Here is a 10,880-nt window from a genome sequence, read left to right on the forward strand (position 1 = left end):
TTTGGTGTGATGTATGTTTTTTAATCACACCTTTTAAGTTTTATTAAAGTGTGATCTTTAGGAGTGTGATTAAAAATGGTCATTTTTAATCACACTTTTTAAGTGTCATTAAAAAATGCTTTCATCACATCTTTTAAGTGTGATTAAAAATATTTAGATCACACCTTTTAAGTGTGATTAAAAACAGAGTGTGATTAAAAATGGTCATTTTTAATCACACTTTTTAAGTGTCATTAAAAAATGCTTTCATCACATCTTTTAAGTGTGATTAAAAATATTTAGATCACATCTTTTAAGTGTGATTAAAAATATTTAGATCACACATTTTAAGTGTGATTAAAAACTTTAGATCACGCCTTTTAAGTGTGATTAAAAATATTTAGATCACACCTTTTAAGTGTGATTAAAAACATTTAGATCACACCTTTTAAGTGTGATAAAAAATATTTAGATCACACCTTTTAAGTGTGATTAAAAACTTTAAATCACACCTTTTAAGTGTGATTAAAAACATTTAGATCACACCTTTTAAGTGTGATTAATAACTAATAAAACCTGTGATAAAAAAAAAATTGACATATTTAAAGAATAATCAATATTATTTTTGCACGCGCATTTGAATAATGTAATACACATTATATACTATATTTTGAATCACAACCATATATTGAATGAAATAATATCATATATTTCATAAATTAAAGTTAAATGTTTAAAAGTATATACAAAGAAATTAATAAAAAAAAAATTAACTGTGATTACATACATTAAAAAATAAAAAATAAAAAACTTGAAAAAAGTAAGTTCTTGAATTCTTTGATCATATTTTGCATCTCTCCAAGAAATTTCTGACCTGAAAAATAAAAAAACAAATTAATTTAAAAACCGCCAGAAGCATATGAATAAACTTACTAATTAATTTATAAACTTACATTTAGATCACACCAAAAATAATGTAATTTATCCAGTTGTTAAACTGCCCCAATCCTTTCCCCACAGCCACCAAAAATGACATAATTATTTTGATTCTCCACACAAATAGTATAAAGCTACAAAAGATATTGATACCCTTGTAGAAGCCAAAATAAATCATCAAGGCATGAATGATTTCAAACTTTCTTAAGCTAGAATAATTTAATAATAAAACAAAAAAGTGATCTAAAACTCAAGATATGCACTTGTAGAAAATGACAATATTATTTGAGAAACAAGACATTTAATAAAAGATTAGATACTAAGCACGACACAACAAAGAGAGTAGGGGTAATATGTATACATCCGCTCACTTATAGATCAATGTATTGTGCTAGTCTAAAACAATACAGTCTACACCATTCAAGTTTTTTCGGTGTCACTTATAGATCCACTCACTTCTCTCAAATTATTTCCCAGCAAAATACACATTAAACTCTCCTTGCTATTTTTTTGCTTCTTCAGAATCTTTGCTAATTGAATCTAGGTGTGAAATGATATACATAAAACTATGACAAACTTTAGTTCTATCAAACCTTATGAACAAAGTTTCCTTATATATGCCTAAAACACAAAATTATGAAACACCAAACATAAGCAAAATTAAAGCAATTATAGCAATTATAGTCCATTTCATTCCATATTACACCAAACATAAGCAAAATTATGAAAATCAGATTCCAAAGTAGCAAAACCAAACAATACCAAACAATGTCATTGAAATCTCAAGTTCATTTTATTTGATACAAGACACCAAAAACACTAGTTGAAATTGTAAAATGAAGATCTCTCTTTTATGACCAAACTTGTGGAACAAAAGTGAAAAATAAACAAATAACATAACAGAGCAAAATTAAAGCAATTATAGCAATTATAGTCCATTTCTAAACCTTTTTTTCTCCTATTTTGTCAATCTTTATTTTGGACCTTTTTAATAAAATATTGAATTCCTTTAAACAGATTCAGATTAATAAAATATTAATAAAATATAAAATACAGTCACAGATCCAATTAAACAGATTGAATGTAAACAGATTCAGTTTGAATGTAAACAGACACAGACTAACAGACACAAATTCATGAAATTAACTGGGCAGTGAGTGTTCAGCTGAAGCACAATCATAAAAGAAAATTTATTTACTTACCAAGTTGCCCAACTCTGAGACTAGTTTCTTTACTGTAGGCTTGAATTGCTAAATGACTAATCTCTGGTCACAAAACCTTGTGTGGAAGAATGAAGATGAGTACAAAATCAGCATTTCCGTGTAATATTTTTTCAAAATTCAAACTATAGGAAATTCAAAACAAAAAAATAGAGAAATAAAAAAATATAGCAAATTCAAGCAGAGGAAGATTGAAAATTGAGGAAGGTAGCTGGAGTTTGATATAAGCCTCTAATCTGGGCTGGTAATACTTATTTGAATATTGCGTTACTTTTTCATGACCAATATGGCATGGAGGGCAACAAATCCACTAAGATTTGGCTTGTTCATTGTCTTTCCAAATATATAATGAACTTATTTTTTTTGGGAGCCATCAGTGATCAAGTCTTCTAAAAGTCAGTGGTCAAGTTTCCCTAAATGTTTTAAATATGAAAGCACTCAACAAAATAGTTTTCTAACTATAGTTAATCATGTTGCAGGTTTTTCTTCAAGTTATAGAGTGCTACTCAATCGTTTTAGTCAGTCAGCATTTATCAATTCTGTTCTAGATACCACTTTTCTCTATTATTTTCATCATTATTGGCGAGAACTTTCTTAAACATTTAATAACAGACAGATTCATACAGATTATTCCACCTATTATTAAATTCATACCAAAATTAACAGACAGATTCTTGTCACATTGACAAGAGTAGGAATTTTACCTCAACAGTGCCCTACCCCCCTATTAGAAGGCCAATTTCCGGCAATTTTTTACCCCTATGGGGCCAATGGTTGGCTGATATGGTGGAATTCTTGTTTCATGAGGCATTTCTCATTACATAGATATCTCAAACAAATGAGAACTATAGTGGAAAATATAGGCCCCGCGACAACAAACCACAGAAACCTAGACCTTTAATCACCTTACTATTAGACAGATGAGTCACTGGTTAGAGACACAATTACCAATAGCCATTACCTTCCAAATTGTAAGACCTATCAAGACATGGATGGTTCCCTATCGACCCACATTCAGAATTTTTTTCCTTTATGTCATGCAACTTTAGCTGATCAATGTCAAGTTGCTCTAGTAGTAGTATGGATCCAATGATATGAATAAAAGAAACTACAAAAACACAGAAGAACCAGTTGTACTTACATATAATTCTGCATATAAAATTACCTGCATCTACAAAAAAACAAAAGAAACTACAGGGTCAACAACCAGACATGCATATTATAAACTTGTGCTTTATTTAATTCAATATTTAAAAAAAAAAAAATCACAAGGTTGTTTTATATATCAGTTTTGTGTGTGTGTGTGTTAATTATAGAGACCTAACTAATGAGACTGAATATGACATCACTCGTAGAGTTATCCTTGAACCCACGACAACAAGAACCAACAAAAAGGCAAACACCGTCTGGGTTCCTTCCATCTCTTATATGTAAAAATTATTTGATATATGAAACAAGTTTCATTGGATGTATTCATTACCTAAAATAACCATTACACAGTACTCAAGCTTGACATTCTAAGATTTAATATTTCATTATACCAATGATGGCTATATTATATATGATCTAATGGGCAGTGGAATTGGCATAAAAAAGAAGACAGCGTGTGAACAAAATAAGGCCAAAAGAAAGGGTATGAACAAAAGAAGGCCAATCACTATCATGATGAGCACGTAGCCTATTCTATTTATTTCTTTTGTAGTAGTGATACTGATCTTCAGCTAACAGAGATAAGTTGTCTCAATTCAATCACTCCAGAGATATAATCACTAACTAAATGTGATAGAAATAGAAGGCAGTAAACATCTAGTGAAGCAAACAAAGTGCACCTCTTTCTTCTGTTCATCTGAGAAAGACAATGCTGCAGGAACTAGGCCAATTTTCTGAACATATTCTTCTTGCAATGATTAAAAACCAATCAATGTATGATAGTTAAAACTAATTAAAGAAGAATCAATGCACATCATTTCACAATTAATGGACTGATAGGCATCACATAATGCTAAGTATCTAATGGAGAACTTAGTCTACATCATAAATGAGCAGCCAACGAATTTGTGTATCAAACAACTAATGAAGTTTAGGATATATGAACCTCGTGAACTTTAGCAAGTCCCTTCTTGCTCTTATTATCATCCTGCAAAATACAAGCAAAATGAAGCTCATTCATGCTACTTTTTACTTTCATATTTAAAATATATATAATAATATACATAAGAGAAATGAAAAAACAAAAATATATTGGAAAGCATTGATTACCAATTCCTTGAATTCTTTTGGTGCTTTAGATGGTAGACTAGGAGCTTTCTGAACATCATCAAAATGCCCCTAAGAAATATGATACAATAGATATCTCTTATTAGCAATTCAGTGACATGTATATGTATGTATACATGCATACACACACACACACATATATATATATATATATGCATAGAGAGATAGCCAAAGCCAATTCAAGCAAATGTTCAACAATATCAGAGCAACACTGATAGAAGAAATGGAGCATCACAAGTAAAAAGAGAATGTAACATTTGAACAAAATGATAAAACAAGGGGATTCATAGATGTATACCATAACAAGCTGGTATAGTAACAATCAACAATGCTTGAGCAACACTAATAGTGAGTATCACAAGCAAGAAAAGAAAATAACATTTGAACAAAATGATAAAACAATAGGATTCATAGAAGTGTACCATAACAGGAATGACAAGGTAAAATAGTAATGCCCAGGAATTCTACTAAAGTTTGGGGCATTGTGCTACTTTTCATTGAAGAAAGTGTTTTTCATGATAGCATACTTCAGAACTCCTGTGACAGCAAATAATACAGTTTTCCACAACATAAATTAGAAATCACGAATAAAATTAGCATTAAGCTTTGATTTTGTCTTCTCTCATATATAGCACTAATAGCACATTATATTTCTTTTCCCAAAAAAGAGAGAAATTTTACTATGAAAACTGAAGGAATCTACCTTGACCATGGATAATAGTTCAGTTCAAGGCAACTTTGGCATCATGGTTAATAAATCAGGATATGAGAATGGTGAGAGAGTCTAGCAGATTGAATCGTATCGGATCAAGAATCATAAGATTATACTTTTATAACAATGAAAAAAGGTAAAAATACCAACAAGGATGATGCATAATAAAGATGAGGTGAAAAATCACCAACCCAAAGATCCTAACTGCAATCCTACAAGATCCTACTTACAATCCAGCTATAATATACCAATTTTACAACAATTTGGATCTTTTTGACCATTTAGGGTCATAAGATTCTACAAGCCTACAATCCAGATCGCAATTGTTATTATCATGTCAAGCATATACATGAGAACTCGAGTTTTAGGCCCTTGGAGCATTTGGATCCATTCTCATCCTTAAATGCACACATTAGATGGGTCCTTAGATCAACAAATAAGACAAAAAATGTTGGCTAAAAAAGGGAACATCTTAGTCACTTCCTATGATAGGTCATTTTTAACCTCCATAAAATTTCAATTGGATCTGAAAAGAGTGTGGGCTTTGTTTTGCATTTGGTCATATAGATTTGTTAGTCCTATGCTTCGGTTTTGATGACATCTTTGGATGCTTTGGGTGGTTGTGTTTCATTGTGACATATGCTTGACATCCCTAACACAAAATTAGTCCCTTGAATTTGATAAACTTGTGCCTACTCTCTCATAATTATCCCATTATCTTGCTTTAATACTTGGTATATTGATCTCAAATCATTTGGCATTTGAGCACACACACGCTCTTGCATTCTAAAACTTGGTCTTTACTATGGGTAATATACATCACTATTTTATTCCATGGGTTGGGTAACAAGCTTCTTATTGTCTTGAAGCACCCCTTTTTCACTTCTTTTTTTTTTTTAATCTCATCCATCCATTGTATCTTCTTTTCTCTAATGAAAATTCCATGGATCCTTATCTTTTGGAGAAGAGATGAAGGAGGTAAGTAATTGAAAAAGCAGAACCCTTTTGAGTAAGCCAAAAATGGAATTTTCATTAGAAGTTCCATCCACCAAAATTCTAGTGTCAAGATTACTTCATGAAGCCCTAAAATTTCTATTAGTTCATAGGTAAAAAGTATACAAAGCATGGCCATTAATTTGAAAGGCAAGAATAAACTCACCGCTGCAGAAGAAATGCTTCCACTAGAAGTTTGAACTGTAACTGGCATATCATGATTATTATCAGCATAGAGAAAACCTCAAAGAATGTATCATTTTTTTAGGAGAAAAATTGTAACAAATTTAAAACAATAAAATAATTCAAACCTGAGATTGAACCAACTGAACCAGCTCCAGAACCCCCAATCATTTCTGAAAGCTTCTTTCTTCTAACGTCATCCAGCTTCTCCAACGATTTTTCTGAAGGCCTCATGCCAACCACCTAGAATAGAAAGAAAAATGAAGAAACAATAATTAGTGCAACAGAAGTAACTAGCAAATCTTGGTCTATTTCCTTCACAAGTTTGGGGAAAAAAATAAGAATCAAGTTTTACTAGGAAGACATGATATAGTTGAGTAGCAATATGATTGAAAGGAATACCTTAGCCACTACTGCCAAAGCAGAAAAGGCTGCATCCCTCACTTCTGGAGTCCCATCATTGAGGCACTAAAAGAATTTGATTTAACATAAAATTTAAACAATATCAGCATTATATATGTACACACACACACACACACAATAATAATAATAATAAGTATACGAATTCCAGATGAAAAATGTACACACACACACACACCTGGGACTCCTCTAAACTGCCTGAGCCCAGCACAAAACGAAACAGCACATCTGCTGTGGAAATAGGGACACCCTGCTGAACCAAGTATATATTGTGTTCTTGATTCTGTGTGTGTTTGTTCTATTATTAATGCTTTAAGTAAGCACGGTTTTGCACAAGCCACTTACTACATTATGTCTAATATGGCAGTTGAAAACAGCGCATGCACGCATAACATTTCCTCTATCGTATATATCATATCTATCCAATTATGATATTTATGTTCTTTCCTTCAAAACACCAAAAGAAATCTTTGTCATATCTTCAATATAATTAGGTGTGTTCACAGTAAATTTCCCTAAGATATCCCATGTAAGAATGATTTTGAATCTCCCTACATGCAAACCACAAGCACAGAACAGAATCAGAGAATTACAACCTCCTGCACGTCCGTTCTGATAAAGAACTTTGGTTTGTACTGAGGTAAAGCATTCAGAAAAGAGAAAAATAGTCGATATATTTCATTACGTACCACATCATAGATGTATATGCAAGAATCATGAGATCCAGTGTAGATGTACTTCTGACCAGTGCTGCGAAAAAATCAATCAAGAAATTTGAGAACACATTGGCTAAAGTTGTAAAATGGTGTTTATATATACTCTTAACAAATAGGCAAATAGAGTTTCTTCAGGTAAAACCAAGATAGGATGCAACCTGCAAGCTTGTTGAACTGAGCTAACCAAGAAAACAAATCCATAACTTCAAAATAACAGCCCCAACGTACAGGGAAAGAGATTTACATAGTGTTACCTATATGTGGGCGAAAAGTAACAGCGAATGAGAGTGCGCAACACTGAATGACCTTTATATGTGGCCAATGATTGATCATTTGGGTGCTTTAAACCTCTTGCCTGAGATGGGTAGTCCATCCATCAGTAATCCCATTCATAATGCCCAAATCTAGGTTTGCTGAAATCGAGGAAGGAAAAATGTATTACAGGGGTTCCTATTAGCTCTTTCAAAGCTGTTCAGCATGTACAACATTTTGGACTAAAGTCAAACAAAATTTTGGCACAATGAGACATAACTAATTAGTTGACTCAGAAAGTTTGATTAATAACTCATACTTTTCACGATTATTATCATTTAAAATAAACAATTACAAATAGGCCTGGAAGTGAGTATACCCAGTAGCATTGGCAGACATTTTCCGGATATCCCAAAGTTTGATGGTCTGATCTTTACCGTTTGAAATGAAATAACGACCATCTCCACGGCTGTCAAGAAATGTAATCCCTTCTACGTGTCCCACCAGGACCCCCTGTTGGCTTTCCCTCTGCTTTAAAGCAACGTCTGTCCCAAACCTATCACAGTAACAAGTTAACATGCAAAATTAAATAAGCTAATGTAAATTCATCGCTTTCCCCGCTTGTCTAGAAGTGGGCAGAAATTTGGACAGAAAAATTTGTCCATGAAATATAACTTGTACAATAAATTTCACACCATCTATAGACACAAACCTCAGTTTAGTCCTTCCTCGCATCATTTCCTCTTCCGCTTGCAATGCCCTCTTCTGAAACAATAAGCCCATATTAAAATGCTACACTTACTTAAAATTTGTACATGCTAAAAAAGCCATCTAGAATTCCACATGTTCACATTCTCATCAGAAATAGCAAAATGAAAACTAATTTTATCCTCAAAAATTGATGGCTAGAATAAGATTACTTAGAAAAAGTAGCTAGATCCTCTCTATACATATATACACAAACACACAACACAAATAAGCAATAGAAAGTTGTTTGGATATAATAAAAACATTATTAGACATAATCAAGAGCAACAGTACACATTAACAAATTACTCAAAAGTAATTATAAGTAATTCACTGTAACAAACTAATGAGGGCAATGTTATGGAACAAACACGATATTGACAAAAAAAAAAGTTCAGACACATACCAAATGTAACTCCAACTGCCATTTGCATGGTTCCTACAATGCAACCATAAGTAATCATACTCATACATATAGTTCAAACATTAGCATGAAGAATCCCATCCCACAATGATGGTTTCAACCAATTCCAATTCACAGGCAACTGTAACCATAAGAGTAATTAATTAAATACTAGCATATATGAAACATTGAAACATTGGAACCATAAAAAAAAATAAACAAATAGCATGACAGAGCCAGCAAATTAAATCAAATAATGAAAAACCCAAATCCACAGTAATAAATTAAATCTAAATCAAGCTCTGTCAATCAGAACAATAAGGTTTTTGCCATAGCCAATTTTTCTTGACCCGGATTGAAATTGCAAGGAAGAGAACAAGATCAAACCGAACCCCTCTTTATAAGATGCAATCTGAGAATGAGAACACAAATCAAACCATACATACATACATATATATCTATATATATAAACAGATAAGAAATGAGAGAAAAGAGGGATTTGAAGATGGAGTTTTGAATCACAAATCCAACAACTCAAATGTTATACATGCAGTAAAATTCGAAAGAAATAGAGCGAGCGAGCGAGAGAGAGTACTGATTAAAGTTCAGAACCAAAGTAGACTATTCGCGGCCATTGGGGCTTGAAATGCGAGTAATCGAGGGATCAGAGTTCAGATCTAAGCTTCTGGAAGACAAGAAGAGAGAGTTTTAGAGAGAAAAAGTGTAGGTATATATATATAGAGAGAGAGAGAGAGAAAAGCAAATAGCAAAGAGAGAGAGAGCAAAGAGAAAGCAAAAACAAACTTACCGAATCGGCCAGCGGTGAGGCGATCTAAGAGGAGAAGATCGACGGTGACCGATAGGGCTAGCGGCGGTGGCGATTGGCAACGCTAGTAGCAGCGGAGGCGGAGGCGATCGGTAAGGTGAGAAGCAACAAGAGGTAGACATAGTCGAATTTGATGTTTTGGGGATATAAATTAGGGTTGATTAGGAATTGATTGTGTGTGTGAGAATGTATTTACAATTACTTTGAATTAGAATATATATATAATCAAACTTATTTAAATTGTGTGATTAAAAAAAATATTATCTCGCTCATTACATTAAGTGTGATTAAAAATCATTTTAATTTTTTTAATCACATTTTTAATAAAAGTGAGATATTTTTAATTTTTCTTAGTTGATCTTTAATTACATATTAATTAGAAGGTGTGATTAATATGTATATATATATATATATATATAATCACATTTAATTGACAAGTGACATAAAAAATAAATATTATCACACTTAATCAAATCAAATGAGTGAGAGACAGATAGAGGAGAGAAAGAGAGAGAGAGAGAGACAAAGACAGAGTGATGAGCAAGAAAGAGACAAAGTGGTCGCTAAAAGTGCATTTTCTTGTAGTGGATAGATAAATCGAGAGAGAGCTCAGTAAATAGAGAAGACAGAAGGGAGAGAGTGAGCAACGCGAATATAGTGGGAGAGAACGAGAGAGAGAGAGAAAGAGAAGAGAGAGAGAGAGGGACAAAAAGATAGAGAGTGAGAGACAGAAAAAAGATAGAGAGAGAAGAGAGATGAACGAGAGAGAGATAGAGAGAAGAGAGATGAACGAGAGAGAGAGAAGAGAGATGAGCGAGAGAGACAGAGAAATATGAGAGAGATAGAGAGAAGAGAGATGAACGAAAGAGACCGAGATAGAAAAGAGATGAGAGAAGAGATAGATGAGTGAGAGACACAGAGAGAGAGAGAGACAGATAGACAGAAAGAAAAGAGTGATGAGTGAGAGAGGGAAAGAGAAGAGAGAGATGAAGATGAAAAAATAGGTGAAAAGATATAGACAAAGAGAGAGGGAGAGAAAAAAATAGCGAAAAGAGATAAACGAGAGAGAGACAGAGAGAGATGAGCGAGAGAGATAACGAAAAGAGAGATAGAGAAGAGAGACAGAGAGAGATGAGAGAGATAGACAGAGAGAAAGAGAGAGACAGACAGACAGACAGACAGAGAAGAGTGATGAGTGAGAGTGTGAGAGAGAGAG

General features: G+C 32.9%; 1 protein-coding gene across 5 annotated transcripts; it reads right to left on the bottom strand.

Annotated features, from left to right (window-relative positions):
* Positions 1-673: 673 nt before the first annotated feature.
* Positions 674-9,752, bottom strand: LOC114266583 (protein MOR1-like). Of its 5 annotated transcripts, none has more exons than XR_014362649.1 (14): positions 9,647-9,752; positions 9,434-9,523; positions 8,842-8,874; positions 8,401-8,453; positions 8,068-8,244; positions 7,691-7,849; positions 7,410-7,470; positions 6,703-6,768; positions 6,429-6,543; positions 6,284-6,324; positions 4,395-4,463; positions 4,231-4,272; positions 2,118-3,306; positions 674-853 (listed from the first exon to the last, which is right to left on the bottom strand). XR_014362649.1 is itself a non-coding variant. In XM_082917082.1 (13 exons), the coding sequence occupies exons 6-13, from the start codon at positions 7,807-7,809 to the stop codon at positions 3,244-3,246; spliced, it is 576 nt and encodes a 191-aa protein (XP_082773208.1). In that variant the 5' UTR covers positions 7,810-7,849; positions 8,068-8,244; positions 8,401-8,453; positions 8,842-8,980; positions 9,434-9,523; positions 9,647-9,752; the 3' UTR covers positions 674-3,243. The 5 variants fall into 5 exon arrangements, 1 of the variants encoding a protein (XP_082773208.1); XR_014362647.1 differs by having other exon boundaries at positions 8,842-8,980; XR_014362650.1 differs by having other exon boundaries at positions 7,691-7,904; positions 8,842-8,980.
* Between the last annotated feature and the right edge of the window lie 1,128 nt (positions 9,753-10,880).

This window comes from Camellia sinensis, chromosome 2 (genome assembly GCF_055761805.1).
Source record: "Camellia sinensis isolate YWXY chromosome 2, ASM5576180v1, whole genome shotgun sequence".
In the NCBI taxonomy this organism is placed as follows: Eukaryota; Viridiplantae; Streptophyta; class Magnoliopsida; order Ericales; family Theaceae; genus Camellia; species Camellia sinensis.